Source organism: Labeo rohita, chromosome 10, assembly GCF_022985175.1.
Source record: "Labeo rohita strain BAU-BD-2019 chromosome 10, IGBB_LRoh.1.0, whole genome shotgun sequence".
Taxonomy (NCBI): domain Eukaryota; kingdom Metazoa; phylum Chordata; class Actinopteri; order Cypriniformes; family Cyprinidae; genus Labeo; species Labeo rohita.
In genome coordinates, this window is record NC_066878.1 from 6,756,638 (window position 1) to 6,773,523 (window position 16,886).

Sequence of the window (16,886 nt, forward strand, 5' to 3'; positions counted from 1 at the left end):
AATGATAATTATTTTTATAATAATAATAATAATAATAATAATAACAACAATAATTGACTAAAACGGTTTTTATTTTATTTTATTTTATTTACTTACTATTCATGAAATAATCCAAAAATTGTATCAAAAAAAAAAAAAAAAATTAGACAGCAGTTTTTTTTGTTGTTGAAATAACAGAAAATGTTTCATAAGCACCAAATCAGCATAATCATATTTATATAATAATAATAATCATCATCATCATAATAATAATAATAATAGTAATAATATTTAGAATTATATTATACATTTTTTTAACTTGCTATGCATGAAAGAATCCAAAAATTGTGTCTATAAAAAAAACATTAAACACCACAGTTTTTGATTTTTGAGCACCAATTTTTTTTTAGCATTTTTTTGTTTTTGAGCACAAAATCATTATAATTATAATTATATATAATAATGATGGTAATAATAGTATAAGTAGTTATATTATATTATATTATATATTTTAAATGTTTTTTTATTGTTATATTTTTTGTTTATAGTTCAATTTTATTTAAAGTTTTAGTAATTTAGTTGTGTGTTTCTGTCAAGTTTATCAGTTTTTGTTTGTTTTAAATATGTTTGTAGTTTTTATTAATTTTTATTTTAGTTTTAGGTATTTTTGTATTTTAAGTTGAAACAATGAAAGAAATGCTGCCTTTGCAAGTAGCTAAAATAAATAATTTTTTATGTTTTATTTTATTTTAGTTCAGTTTTAGTTTAAGCTAAACTTAATAACCCTGTCAGAGACACAAATATACACAAATTCTTTTGAACGATGAATCATTTTGGCCAGTTTCATTGCTTCAACCTTGTGCCACGCACACACACAAACACACACACAAACTCATTTAAGCTATAACTCGTGAAACTTGTTCTTTAGAAGTATTTTCAATTTTATTACAGGCAGAAAGTGATTGTTCTGGAATAAAAATTTAATTAGTCCCATCAGGACTTTCCCCCTGCTGTTATGATTTGATAGATAAGACAATATTGTCATACACTGGTGGCTTACGTGGATAACTGGATTTATTTGAAACTAAATTAATTTATGTTTTCCATTACACATTTGTCTGAATCATTTCCATTAATATGCTAAATATTTAACGGCATGCGAGCGAATCAGCAGTCAAATTGCAGACTCTTGGAAGACTCTGACCTCAGTATCTGTATTAGCAGCAGCTGTTTTTTTGCTTGCAGTCCAGACTTCTTTTGCAGATCAATTATTCAGTCATATTGGAGTGTGTTTGTGCACGTTGGTGTACCTGCGTGTGTGTGTGTGAGTGACATCCCTCAAGAAAATTCTTGTGCCTACTTGGATGACTCACTAAAACTTCAGTAAACAGAATTTACCATAAAATATTTACTTTTTCAGCAAACACAGATAGCGGACTCCCGTATGAGGCAGGCCCGATAGCACGCCAACTAAATAATATCTGTGAGATACTGGCTGGGTGGTTTATTCAGACTGAAACATGGAACACAGTCAAGAAATCTGACAGACTGTCTGGATACCATTTCCAGTTTCAGTCAAGTTATAAACAACATTACCTTAACAGAGCATGACCCGCTCGTCTCATCGCGTCAATCAAACCACAGCATGTAATACTGAGGTGTTATTCTAATGGACTGAATGAAGATTTATCTACAAAGCTTAAAGAATCATTTCATTGATGTACAATCAAATCAATTTCTGTATCTAGATCGATACATCAAATTCAGTGTTAGAGGATAACCGTCTAAATTCAAGTTAGAATCATAGTTCATATACCAGTTTGGGTGGGAGAATAAAAATATTTAACTTTATACAACACTTTCTGGTCCTCAAATCTGATTGGCTGATAAGAGTACAACATTCAAGCGATTATGAAGGCTCTATAGTGGTTAAACATGTTATAATTAGTTTTGGATAAATCTAACGGACAGACTTTGGTATCATTAATCTATTATTTGTTCCAGAGCAAATAGTTTTGGTAAAATCTCATCATGTTATATTTTATGTAATTTCAGTGCTGTATATCGGAGTGCTGCCTTTGTACATTTGACTGAATTGCCTAGCTTTTATGAAGGCTGTTGTTGTGTATTAAATAATATTAGTCAATAAATATTTTATATAAATAATAGTAGTATTTAATAATAGGGCTGTGACGGTCGCAATGACAACCGCGCCACCGCGGTCGTCGGTTGCCACCGGCAGTACTGCACGTGACGTCACACAATCTATAACAAGCATAAAATACAGTGTTTCTGCAACAATTATTCTGCCGTGGCCATGTTTAGTGTCCCTGCCGGTGGCAGCAGCAGTAAGCGCAAGTGAAAAAGATCCACGTTCATACGCACACAATAGGCTAAAGCTTGCAATGCTCCGGGAAAAGTAATTACCGTGAATGAATTATTAATAAACTAGTGTTTTCTAATCCAGTGTCGCAAAGATGACGATCCTGACTCGCGATCCTGACGAGAGAGAAATGCATCCCTACGGATATTATAATTAGAGTTTTTGTTTTCGATTTGATTTTTTTAGTTTTAAAGTAGGAAAGTAATAATTTAAAGCTTTCTATAGAGTTTCGTTTCATTTTTGTGCAACGCTCCTGTTCAACACCGAGACCAACATCAGAAAGCGCATCTTTTTGACGGCATCATTTTGACAAAAGCACAACATTTTGTTGATATTGTGAGTGCATGCGAATAAAATTAGACCCTTTACAATTCCGGATGATATATTATGCTTACCTTTATGAGCAAAGATTATGGCGTATTTACATTTTTTTGCAAGTGATTGCGCTGGTGCTTCCATGTCCTGCAAAGCGCATTTAGCTTCCGCTCTCCAACAAACGTATGTATGCGCATAACAGCGTGCATTTATCTAATTTAGATGTTTAAAATAACATTGTGATGCTTGAAGACTTTATTTTTGGCAAGTCGTGATGATTTGAGAAGGCAAAATGAAACATAGGCTGTGGTCAACTCACCGCCTGCCTCTGGCCGCTTGGTCGTTACTTTAAAAAGCAAAAACCTTAATTTAACAAACAAAAATGTTCCAAACATATTTCTAAATTAACTTTATAAAGAAACGAAAAAAGAAATATAACCACGTTCCTATTAAAAACAAAACTGAGCTATTTTAATGGATGCAACAGTGTAATGGGAAAGAGAGAAAAAAGACTCAGGCTCCAGTCGGACTTGGGCCTGTAATTTTGATGAGCCGTTGGACGAGGTTGTTACAAATTTATGCAACAAATGTTTGTTTAATTTTTACCATTCTTATTTGTAGGCTGAAATAAACAAGTTTGTTATGTTTCAAAATATATATATATATAATATACCAAGACCGCGCCATTGACGGTAGTTGGTCCATTACCACCGTGGTGAAAAAAATCTGCCACCGTCACAGCCCTATTTAATAATAGTATTTAGTATTGGGAAACAGTGTGTGTGTGTGTGTGGGTTTGTGATGGTGATTTTATTTTTTTTTTAGATTTTAGATAGCGACAAGAGACTGTTTTTATGAGTGATATTAGTTTGTATTAAAAGAGACTGAAACAAGGTTGTAAACAAGTTATTTTTAGTTTCAACTGCAGACGCAGCCCACAAATGCGCTGAGCAGCACTGCCATCGGGAATCACCTTTAACATATGAAAGGATAGTATGACAAAGATATCACTTTCCTCAGCAGACATTCAAACAAATGTTTTATTGTGAATATAAGCTTAAGAATAAATGCTGTATCAGATGCAGTTTAATACAGTAATACAACAAGCTTTCAATGAAGCAACTCAATGTTCTTTTGTTACTAGTTCTAAAGTGTTTTCAAATTGTTTTCAAACACAATGATTAGCTTCATTATCACTGGAATGAATTACATTTTAAAATAGAAAAAAGCTGCTAAAAATATTTATTTAATAATTTAATATAAAATTATTTCACACTATTGCTGTTTTTACTGTATAATGTACATACTACAATAGACCTCAGTAGTACATATTATAATTTTCAAGATGTCCTCACAAAGTCACAGCAATCTGAATATGAAATCTGTATTTTTATAAAACCTTTTTCTTTTGCTTTGTACACTGCATGTATTATGTTTGTTCTTCTTTATAAAATCATACAACCTAATAAAATATAAATAACGACATGCCCTGGAAAATGTTGCAAGACTTTTGCATAAGAATTTTCTAGGGAAAACAGAAAATATGAATGTAACTTGCATCTGCAGCTTGCAAGTTGCATAAGTGAACAGGATTCAGCCTTACAAATTTATTAAATCCAATCCTAACAATGGAATAGTGAAAAACACACTCATCCTGATTAAAGCTAACAATATGTTGAAAACATCCTCTGGGTAATGATGATGTCATGAGTTTTTGTCAGTTGATGATTAATCACCTAAGTGCCAACATTGTATTTATAATGTTTTTTTTTTTTTTTTTTTTTTTTTTTTTTTGCAGACAGTTATCAAATGTGTGATTACAGTGTTGCATTATGTTGGTTTCTTGCAGTTCCTGCCAGGATTGTAAACGTATCTGCGGATGTTTCAGTGAACGAAGGCAGTAACGTAAGCCTCATGTGTCTGGCCATCGGGCGACCTGAACCCAGCATTCTGTGGAAATTCCGGTCTTCAAAAGGTGATGGAAGAGGTAAAGGAAGTTTTCCTTTTTGTTGCAGTGCTGTTTACAGAAACTGTAGCATTGTTAATCATCTTGGCAATGCCACTAGTCATGTTTCGAAGTCGAAAGCTTACCTAAAATGAACATCCTGTCATCACTGACATTGATTTCAATCCATCCCACACAAATAACCTAGGATATAGGACTCATATGGACGAGTTTTATGGTGCTTTTAAGGTTCTTTTAGTTCCTTTTGGGTTTAAAAAACTCAATTTTAATTCAAAATGTCTCATTTTGTGTTCCCTGGAAGAAAGTTCTAAAATTTGAAACAACATGAGGATGAATAAATGATGACAGATTTGATTTCGGCTGAACTTTCTCTTATGTTGAAACTCACTCATGGTCATGGGGTGAATTGATTGGGCTGAATTATCTATTGTATCTTGTGAGAGACAACCTAATTTTAGTGTGCAAATAAGAAGTCTCAATCAGTCTTATTCAATATACAGTTTTTATGATAATGTTGAATGTTCTATTCATCAGTAGGCAGTGGCTCCACACATAAATCTTCATAATTTTCTTTCAATTAGATATTTATAAATATGTCAAACTTCAGATGAAGAAAGTGAATCTAGGGCAGTTTTTTGAAGGGGGTTTTGGATCTGACATCAAATAATGTCAAGTAGTCTCAGCTCGGCTGAGACTAAATCCCGCACGTTTACTACGTATTCATGTCTTCCTCCACTACCCGACTTCCAGGACACCGGCTGCATTTTAATTCATCTGTTATAATGGAAACCACAGCTGTACACGAGTCAGGCAAGAAAAGAAAAGATTCAGCCTGCAAAATCACTTTGCAGAGAAAGCAATATAAAAGTCTGTGCACAGGGTGTCATTTAATGTCAGCCAGCTTGCAGGAATAGGACGTTATCTGTGTTGACATTTATGTGTGAGGCCTAATGAAAGAAATAAGACGTGAGGGATGTTTCGTTCTCTTTTTTCTGTCAACTTTTACAGCTGAAGTGAAAACCTGCATATTAATTTTTGTGGATTGTTCAGCAGCTCTGTCGACATAGCTAAATGTTGATCTTTTTCAGTTACACAATCCTAAGGATAAACTGAGGTGTTTGAAGATTTAAATAAAACTAATCTTTTTATTCCATGCATTGCACGTCGGAATATTTGCAATTAAACACATTTTTTCCACAGCCACTGATCTAGAGTCAGATTTACCATCAGACTAAGTAAGGTTTGGATTTACATAGGAGAAACTGATCCTCGACCAGCAATTTAGGGCTGGGCGATATGGTGATATTATCGTATAATGACAATGTTTTGTAAGTATTGTGATGTTGATGTAAACAGTAAGGTAACAGATCATTATCGACATTATTGAAAAAAAAAGACAAGTAAGTTGCCAAAACATTTTACATAGCCCCATAGTTACCAAACTGGTCTTTTTGCATATAATAAATGGATGAAGACAAATATAGTGCTATATCTCAGCTCGTCCCTCAACATGCACATGTTCGGAGTTTCAGTGTTGGCAGCCTCGTTATATTGTGGGCCCTGTGTTTTGATTTATAAAATAAGAAATTATAAAAATTGAAAATACCCAAATAAAATGTTAAATTTCTCATGCTTCTATATAAATTACAGTTATTTTTATTTCGTTATAAACGGGCCAAAAGAGACTATAGTCACTATAGTACCAGAAAGAAAAAAAAAAAATACAATTTTTGCTCATAATTTGTTTTTAATCCCTGATTTTAGTCATGCAAGATATATACTAGACTACAAGTTTAAAAACAACTCTACAATTGTTATAATCCAGGAAATTAAACATACCATCATTGGAATGTGTCTACTCAGGCGATAATGCCAAAAAGAAAGAGACACATCGGAAAATAGGCATATTTTATTCAAGACGTATTACTATGTGTATTTAGGTAGACAATATTATCAGATATCTCAATATTTTTAAGGCGAGAGGATCAAGAAGATTTTTTTTTTTTACATATCACCCAGCCCTAAAGCAGTTATGAGTAGCTTTATCCCAGTGCACCAGTCAGAAGTAGAGCGAGAGATGATCCCATACATTAATGCAGTAGACAAAAGTTTATATCATGTGCATGTATTGCATGTATGTTGTGATGGGTCAGACAAAAAATGTTTTTTTAGTCTCAGTCCTACAGTGGAAAGACTAGAACAATCCTAACAGAAACATCAGAACTAGAGGCAGGCTCTTAGTGCAAAGAAAAACATAAATCAGGACTTGTGTGGACGTTCTGCTTCTGATATGAGTGGTGTCACTGTAGTGAGAAAATAGTTTTTCAGAATATAGTATGACAAAGTCTTGCTGAGTCTACTGGCAAAAAGTTTTAACTACACTCTTAAAGGAGAAGTCCTCTTCCAAAACAAAGATTCACATATAATGTACTCATCCCCTTGTCATCCAAGATTTTCATGTCTTTCTTTCTTTAGTCGTAAAGAAATTGTGTTTTTTGAGGAAAACATTTCTACATTTTTCTCCATATAATGGACTGATATGGTGCCCCCGATTTTGAACTTCCAAAAAGACAATTTAAATACGGCTTCAAACGATCTCAAATGCAGTTGTAAGCGATTCCAGCCGAAGAAGAAGGGTCTTGTCTAGCGAAACGATCGGTTATTTTCATTTAAAAAAATACAATTTAAATATTTTTTACTCTCAAACGCTCGTCTTGCCTTTCTCTTTCTGAACTCTGTGTATTCAGACTCAAGACAGTTAGGGTATGTCGAAAAACTCGTATTTTCTCCCTCAACTTCAAAAATCATTTTAAAATCCTCCTACATCACTGCAGAAGTTCCGACCCAGTCTTTGCAAAGTGAACAAAGTCAAACACCCTTAACAAAAAAGGTAAAACAGCAATATAGGACGATTTCGAAGTTGAGAGAGAACATGATATGTTTTTTTTTTTTTTTTTTTTTTTTTTTTTTTTTTCGACAACTGTCATGAACTGGAACAAAACAGTCCAGGCAGAGTAAGACAAGACGAGCATTTGGCATTAAAAAGTATATAAATTGTATTATTTTTATTAAAAGAACCGATTGTTTTGCCAGATAAAAACCTTCTTTCTTGGGCTGGGATCGTTTGAAGCCACATTTAAACTGCATTTTGGAAGTTCAAAATCGGGGCACCATGTCAGTCCATTATATGGAGAAAAATGCTGAAATATTTTCCTCAAAAAACTATTTCTTTACAACTAAAGAAAGAAAGAAATAAACAGTGTGGATGACAAAGTGGTGAGTAAATTATTTGTAAATTGTTGTTCTGGAAATGGACTTCTCTTTTAAATGTTTCAGAATAGGGTTTTTACAGCAGTGCCACAGAAGAACTATTTTTGGTTCCCCAAAGTACCTTTCGGTGAACAGTTCTTAAAAGAACCTTTGTGTGTGAAAAACACTTTAATAATCTAAAGAAGCTTTTGTGCAGCGGAAAGCAGGGGTGGGCGATATACCGGTAGACACGGTTTACCGGTAGAAATTTGTCAAACGGAAGAGATTTCGGACTATTGTCTCTATAGCGGTTATAGCGTAAAGGTTCCATTGATGTTAAAAGTTCTTCAGGGATCCATGATGTTAACAGACTGTGATTTTATGTCTCACAAGTGCGACTTTAGATCTCACAACTTTAAATGAATGCACTTTCATATCTTACAACTTTATATATCACAAATCTGATTTAGCATCTTACATTGTGACTTTATATATCTCACAATTAAGACTTTATATAGCTCACACAAATATGACTTCACATCTTATATTGTGACCTTTTGTCTCACAATTACGTGCAGCAGTGCCATAGAACGGGTGGCGAACGTCGGTCCTGGAGAGCCGCAGCCCTGCATAATTTTGCTTCAACGCTAATCAAACGCACCTGAACAAGCTAATCAAGGTCTGAAGGGTTACTAGAAAGCTACAGGCAGGTGAGTTTTAATTAGGGTTGAAGCTGAACTCTGCAGGGCTGCGGCTCTCCAGGACCGGAGTTCTCCACCCCTGCCATAGAAGAACCGTTTTGTGTTCGCCAAAACACCTTTCAGTAAACAGTTCTTAAAATAACCATTCTTTTCTTAGAGTAAAAAAACATTTTAATCATCTAAACTGCATTTTCCACCTTATGTGTGTTGGAAAGGTTCTGTGGATGTCAAAGGTTCTTCACAGAACCATAAGAATGTATGTCGACAGAATAATGAATCGTGAATAACGTGATTGATTAATAAATAAAACTGACATTTAGAAGGTCCTTCTCATTTACACCGGAATACACAAGAGCTTGGCAAGAGTGCGAACACGTGTGCTGTTTTCTGACACTTCTTTAAAAGACAGATAAGCATTAAGCAGTTTTAATGTCAAATTAGATAATGGTTTAATTGCGTTAAATACATGTAATGGTGTTACACTTATTTAACTAATCTCAGAAATTAGCATTTAAATAGCTTGCCATAACACATAATGCATATTTCATCATTTTGTGGGCCACTGGATTTTTAGTTTGAACTGATTCCATAACCTGTTATGTTGGCAAGAGAAATGCAACCACTGAAAAATGCTATTGACAAACATTGGCATGAAAAGACAAGAAAATGAGATGTCAATTCATGAAAGGCAGTCGCACTCTTCAGAGGGTGTTTTACTTTTTTGGAAAGAGAAAATGCATTTTGAAAAGCGCTTATCAAGTTGTTTGAAGAATGTCTTTGAGTGCACTGCACTGACATTGAAGATAACTGGTTTTTCCCTCAACATGCAGTGGAAAGTTCAAGGACTTTAATTTGGCATTGTCAAGATTTGATTGGCATGCCGGTAGCACAGCGGTCTGATATTGTGGTGTTGCCGTTAAATGGCAATCATACTGTTATTGCAGTGCATACTATTTGCAGAGGTAGAGCTGTCACGGGCAACAAAGAAAGCATTGTGTGAAAAAGTTGGGACATAAAAATGTCGCTTTTATTTTGATACAGTGCACGTGCGACACATACGCGAATATATCATTACTTGATATATACTATACAGGGTGTAGAAATGCACACATGCCATGCGCTCAATATTTTAAGCCTTTAATGATAATTGAATTAGACGGATCTGCAGTTACACGATGCAGCAATGAAAATTGTGTTTTCAAGTGGCCAGCTGTTGTTGTAGTTCGCCGGTTCTTCATTCGCAGCATATGGCAGACTGGATTTGTCCCCTACAGATGACATTGCACCATTTGGCACTTTAGAAAATGGATTTGCACTCATCATGCGCAGTTTGTGAGCACCCACAGGCTGCGTGTCAGTGGGAATATCCCACTCTAATGGGTTTAATTCTGAGGGCTCCCGTTGTACTTAGTGGGTTCTCATACACTCAGCTAGAACTCTAGAAAGACTAAGCTCTTCAGAGGAAAATTTAAATTGGGGCTGTTTTTAAATTCATGTAGGTATGGATGATATAAATAGTGAATAATTTGTGTTATATTGATCTAGTTTAGAATTTACATGACATTGCTAGTTAAGCATGGTTTAGCATTTGCACGCATAAACAAGGTCTGCAGCTGTACAGCATAAGCATTTTTAAGCCTTAAGGCTAAAGTTTGGAATGCTGACACCATGAACTTGCTTGCATGCCCACTTGAACATTAGTTGATCAGTGTGTTAGTTATGGAAGTTTTTTTCTGCCTTAGAGTGGAGGAAAAAGAACTTTATATCTCACAGTTGCAACTCTCTATTTCACAAATGCACTGTGACTTAATATCTCCTTTACCATTTTATCTATACACACAGCACCTCATTATCTTACAATTGTTATTTTATATCTCACAACTGGGACCTTACATTAACATTACATTAAATCCAGTGGTGTTCGGAAATGAGGCGGCGAAGTTCTCTAAAAAGTAAATGTAAATTTATGTCCCAGTCCCATTTACTACCAGAAAAAAATCTACATTGTATTTTTACATTAACAATGTACTTAATAGGCTATATTGTTTATTAAAGCCAAGTATAAATCTTATCTGCTTATCTGCTTAGTTTTTAAGCATTTATTTCAAAGTAACAACTCAAGACAGTAACAATATATATATTTAATTTATGAACTGATCTATTCTTTTTCATAATAAACTTATTTTCGGATCATCAGTTATCAGAGCACGGTATACACTGGTCACGACACGGAGATATACCTTTAGTTTCAACAAGCTTATTGCTCACAAAAAAATAAATAAATCACTGATCATGTTTTCAGGCCATTTGAAGTTTTGACTTAAAGTGGTGATGTATAAGTGTGTGTTGTTCACTTACAAGTCTGCCTTAACAGCTCACATTTGCAACGTTATATTTCATAACTTGAACTTAATGCCTCACACATTTGACTTTAAATCTTTCAATTGTGACTATATCTAACAAATCTAACTTTGTCATGTTTATGAATTTATATGTACTTATATCTATTAACTGTTCACAAACAGCTCGATTGACAGGCGATCTGACCAATCATAATGCTGAATCTACCATTCTGTCTGACAAACAAATCAGACAGGAGAGTACATTCATTTCGGTGGACTTAAACTTAAAAAATGGTGTGTATTGATGTCTTTCCGTGGTTGAAATAAAATACTTTCTAATGTGCATTCATGTTTTTATTTGTGCATTCACTGGTTCACGTGTCCTTGATCTAATGCGGCAATACACTGATCTGTCACGACACATTAAAGAGCCACAAAATGGTATTTATTGTTTGAATTTCTTAAAATATGACAACATTTTAAAACTAAGACCTTGCTTCATACCAGAAGTAAACTGCTCTGTCTTGTCTATCGGCGTGTTGTTAGGTTCCTCTTTGCTCTGTGATGTATTATTCACTGCGTGAGGTGTAGTGTGAGAGCAGCATTGTTTGTCGGACATACAAACAGTAACTAAGGAGGGCGGGTTTTTGCGAAGGGTCAATTGCAACCTTATATCTCACCCGTGACTACAGTGGCATGCGAAAGTTTGGCAACCCCTTGCACAATCTGTGAAAATGTGAATAAAATAAGAAATATCATACAAAATGCATGTTGTTTTTTTATTTAGTACTGTCCTGAGATATTTTACATTAAAGATCTGAAAATTATTAGGTGAAATTATTAAAATAACCTCCTTTACATGTTTGGGAACACTTGGTTCTTGATACTGTATGTGGTTACCTGGATGATCTATCACTTTTTTTTTTTTTTTTTGTGATGGTTGTTAATGAGTCCCTTGTTTGTTCTGAACAGTTAAACTGAGTGTTGTTCTTCAGAAAAATCCTCCATGTCCTGCAGATTCTTCAGTTTTCCAGCATCTTTTGAATATTTGAACCCTTTCCAGCAGTGACTGCATGATTTTGAGATCCATCTTTTCACACTGAAGGAAACGCAATGCATTAAGAGCCGGGGGGTGAAAACTTTTTGAATTTGAAGATTAATTGCAGAAGGTAAATTGCACTTAATTTGTCTTCCGGGAAACATGCAAGCATCTTCTGGGCAGTACTAAATGGAAAAAAAAAAAAAATGTTATTTCAACAAAATAAGAAAAATTTGGACATCTTCATCCTGTTCAAAAGTTTTCACCCCCAGCTCTTAATGCACTGTGTTTCCTTCTGGAGCATTAGTGAATGTTTGAACCTTTTTTAATAGTTGTGTTTGAGTCCCTCAGTTGTCCTCAGTGTGAAAAGATGGATCTCCAAATCATACAGTCACTGCTGGAAAGGGTTCAAATATGCAAAAGATGCTGGAAAACTGAAGAATCTGCAGAACCTGGAGGATGCTCAGTTTAACTGTTTAGAACAAACAGTGGATTCACAACCATCACAAAACAAAACAAAACAAAACAAAAAACAGTCATAGATCATCCAGGTAACCACAGTATTAAGAACCAAGGGTTCGCAAACTTATGAGAGGGGTTATTTTAATAATTTCAGATATTTTTTATATGTAAACATCTTGTATGTAAAATGTCTTACTCAGGACAGTACTAAGTATAAAAAAATAACATGCATTGTGTATGACCTCTCTTATTTTGTTAAAATTATTAACATTTTCACAGATTCTGCAAGGGGTTCCCAAACTTTCGCATACCAACTTCACATTTCACAATTGCACTTTTTTAAAATTGTGACTTTATCTTACAATTGCAACTTTGTTTTAAAATGTGACTTTGTATGCAAAACATTTTTTCTCTTAGATCTGTACTGAAACCACAAGGGCCATTCTTCATGAACAATGTAATGAGTAATATTACCCTTTTATATTGTATTGCAATTTGTTTTTTATTGCATCTCTCGGGTCACATCTATATTGAAGCAAATAGAATACACATATTTTTCACGCTGCTTTTCAAGGATTTTCTATGCCAGCACTATTGGCCTTTTAACATGTTTTTTTACCTCTTGTTTTTGAAAAAAAATCTCATTATTTTATAGCCAGAAAAGAAGGTTCTTCATTTTGTTCCCTTGTGTTTGTTGCACTCAAATATTCAGCAAGAAACTAGCCATGCCTCAGTGACCATGTCAAATAACGCTTGTTGTCTGCAGATGAGGTTGTCTGAGGTAATGCAGGCTTAGCTCCGCTTCCCAGCGGCCACACGCAATGGCTCGGAGAAAAATGAGAAGCCAATGCCTGAAGAGGAAATGGGGGTCAAGGGGAGAAATTAGCTTACACGCGGTGCCAATGTTTCTCAAAGGCGCGTCAAACCGGGGCCGTTTTTCAGCTGAAAAGCGGACAGGTGCGCGAGACCTCCACTCGTTGCTTTCAGCGCTCGGCCGCCTAAATCACCAACCCAACAAACTCGGCTCATTCCGCCTGAACTTTGATCATTAATAATTCAAAGGTGGTGAAACGGCCGCTGCCTGTGTCTGGAGTGTATTTTGCGTGGAGGCGATGGAGTCTCATTTTGCCTGACATGATTGGTCTCGGTGGGTTTCTCCATGTGGCAGCCCCCCCTTGACGCAGTTGGATGAAGCGTCAGCCTGGAAACTCGGCAATGCGAGTGCTTCATAACAGCTTAATAATGTGTCATCGTGCGCTGCTCCTATGAGTCCGACTCTGACTAATTTTTAAACATAACTAATTCATCATTGCGTGTCCCTTTGTAAAGCCTGTTAAAATCCTTTCACGGGCTTTTGATTCTGACACTGCAACAAACAGAAGAGTTTCAGTGGCAAGATATGTGACTCGTCAGTCTGCTTTTCTCTTCTGTGTTTGGAGATTAGTGACTTTTAATGTGTAAAAAATGGCACCTATAATGTGTTTAGTTGATGAGAATTATCATTTACTATTTGGTAACTCCCATTAAAGCTTGCAGAATGGAAATGAATCTAAAACAACATCCATCTCAAAACATCCATGCAGCCGTAGTGTTTGTAATTTCAAGTCGGGGATTGTCACGTAGAGCGCAATGAAAGGAGATGTGTGTTAATTTACCAGAGAATTCTGTTCAAGCTCTGCTAACAGCTTTTGTATTGAAAGTGAACCCAGGGTATCTGAAAATCAGAGAGTGACAAATCTAATTGCAGCAAATTATGCTTTCTTAGTCTTTTGACATCTTTTTTCCATGTAATTGTATTTCGAGAGATGCCCTGTTGTACTTAAAGCACATTTTGCTTTTTCATGAAGTTAAAATTAAAAATGATGTTTCTGTTTCAGCAGGACATTTTGTCCTCTATAGGCGACCATAGTGCTCTACATAGGGCTCTACAGTGCGACCATTTGCAACTGAAAATTACTGCGTGCAACTATGAAAAAATATTTATCAGCACTGTGTTTGTGCTGAAGGGACCTTCAAAGGTTTCTATGTGTTTCTGCAGCATTAAGTAACGTATCACAGAAATCTGCTGATTTCTTGAACAATGTTAATCAGAATCCACTCACTGCTCAAAGCACACCAGTGTTTTGTTCAGTGCTGCGTTATGCAAGCTCACAAATCCTTTCATAAATAGTGCAGACAGGATGTAAATAAGAAATTCATTGTGCAGTGTAGAGAGCTTCATTGATTATAATGGAGCTTTGTGAGAAGAAGTTAACATTAAGTTACTAACATTTTCTGACTATCACCGAAAATAGTTTGAAACAGTCACAGCTAAGCCACTGCATATCTCCATTCAAACAATTTAATTTATGAATGAACGTGCATTTTTAAACTAATCTGTTGAGTCAATGATTCAATTCCCCATTCATAAAGACAGTCACTTTCTTCATTCCTGAATAAATCAGCCGTTTGAACGAATCAAATGAATGAATGATTCAGTAATAAAATCAGTGACTTGCCACCACCAACTGGCAGTTTTAGTTATTTTTAATGTATCTTTTCAGTTATTTAAATCATTTAATATTTCTGTATTCAAAAATGTATATTTAAAACATTAATCTCAACATGATTTTATGAATTAAATTGCACTCATGCCACCAACATCTGAAAATACACCTACAAACCACTTTTGTGTTCTTCTGTGCCACCTCTGTTGTACAAATTAATTTTGTTAATACTGATTTAATTTGATTGGTAACTTATCTACGTGTTCTTATTCTGTTGTGTTAATTAGACATTTTAAAAAGCTTTTTAGTTTTTTAAAAATTAAGTTAAAACAAATGTAAAAACAAAATTCCCCTGTAAAAAACTTTAATGAGTCAAATATCACCTCGTAATGGGAAGGCTATTTTTTGTGCTCCTAAATTTTAAGTTTTTTAAAATGTTGAAGGATTTTGATATAAGCCTAGAGAAGACTGATTTTCTTTTGCTGTAAACAAAACTTGGTTCTGTCTACATCTTACGCCGTCCACTGGATCACCATGAACAAGTGTACAACAGTTAGAGATTATTGTGTATACAAATTAAACAAGTGCTCCTAAAAGGAAAAGTGAGCTGATATATTATAAATGCATATTTAACATCAAATTTCTTCTGTGTAGCAGGTTTGTGTTAAAGGTATAGTTCACCCAAAAATAAAGATTACCCCATGATTTACTTACTCTCAGGCCATCCTTGGTGTATATTACTTTCCTCTTTCAGACGAATACAATGGGAGTTATATTTAAAAATGTCCTGGCTCTTTTAAGCTTTATAGTGGCAGTAAATGGCTGTTGAGATTTTGAAGTCTAAAAAACTACATCCATCCATCATTAAAAGTACTCCACATGGCTTCAGGGGTTAATAAATGCCTTCTAAATTGAATCGATGTGATTGTGTAAAAAAAATATCCTTATTTAAACTTCTATACACAATCTCTAGCTAACTGTCATAGACTTGTTCATGGCGATCCAGCGGATAGAGTAGAATGTAGACGTAGAACCAATTTTTGTTTACAGCAAAAGAAAACCAGTCTCCTCTAGGCTTATATCAAAATCCTCCGACATTTTTCTTTAAATATAGATTTTAAATATGGATATTTTTCTTACACAAATGCATTGACTCACTACAGGAGGCCTTTATTAACCCCCAGGGCGATGTGGAGCACTTTTTATGATGGATGGATGCGCTTAAAAATCTCAACGCCCGTTTACTACCATTATAAATCTTGGAAGAGCAAGGAGATTTTTTAATATAACTCTAATTGTATTTGTCTGAAAGAAGAAAGTCATATACACCTAGGATGGCTTGAGGGTGAGTAAATTATGAGGTAATCTTCATTTTTGGGTGAATTATCTCTTTAAATGTGGACAGACAAATTAGTTGTCACAGGAAATTTGTCACATTGCACCTGGAAGAAACTTTCCTAAAGAAACTGCATTCTGAAACATCTGTGTTTATTCGTTGCATGATTTACCTTTATTCAACCAAGACATTATTTGTGAATGTGGTGAAGAATTTAGCATTTTCCACTAATTTTTAAATGCTTTTGGCAAGTGGCAGTGGTACACAACATGTTTGATGTTAACTTTGCCACTATTTTGCTTCTGATAGCACTGGATCCAAGTGAACATTTTATCAACGCTATAATTGTGCATAGTCAGGTTTTTAACTCAAGCCTCATCCACCCTTCAAGATTGCAAAAGGCAATCTGACCTTAACAATGAACCACAGTTAGTTATTGTTACTGAGGGTTCAGGAATGGATAATTCTGAGAGTGCGAGAACAAACAACACAAATGTTCCTTGTAAATGTCATGTGTACATAGGAAGCAGTCATGTACTATATGCCGTACATGCTAGTTTCTCCCAGCTCCCTCTGCCCTTTGAGTCACCCCGTGCTTGTTTTAATTAGACTTTGAGGAAGCAAAGCT

General features: G+C 34.9%; 1 protein-coding gene across 2 annotated transcripts in view; it reads left to right on the forward strand.

Annotated features, from left to right (window-relative positions):
* The window catches only part of opcml (opioid binding protein/cell adhesion molecule-like), a 196,074-nt gene that overhangs the window by 145,732 nt on the left and 33,456 nt on the right, over positions 1 to 16,886 (forward strand). For both annotated transcript variants that reach the window (XM_051120664.1, XM_051120663.1), the window contains one exon: positions 4,527 to 4,664. In XM_051120664.1, the coding sequence (XP_050976621.1) occupies positions 4,527 to 4,664 (138 nt within the window). The remainder of the gene's footprint in view (positions 1 to 4,526; positions 4,665 to 16,886) is intronic.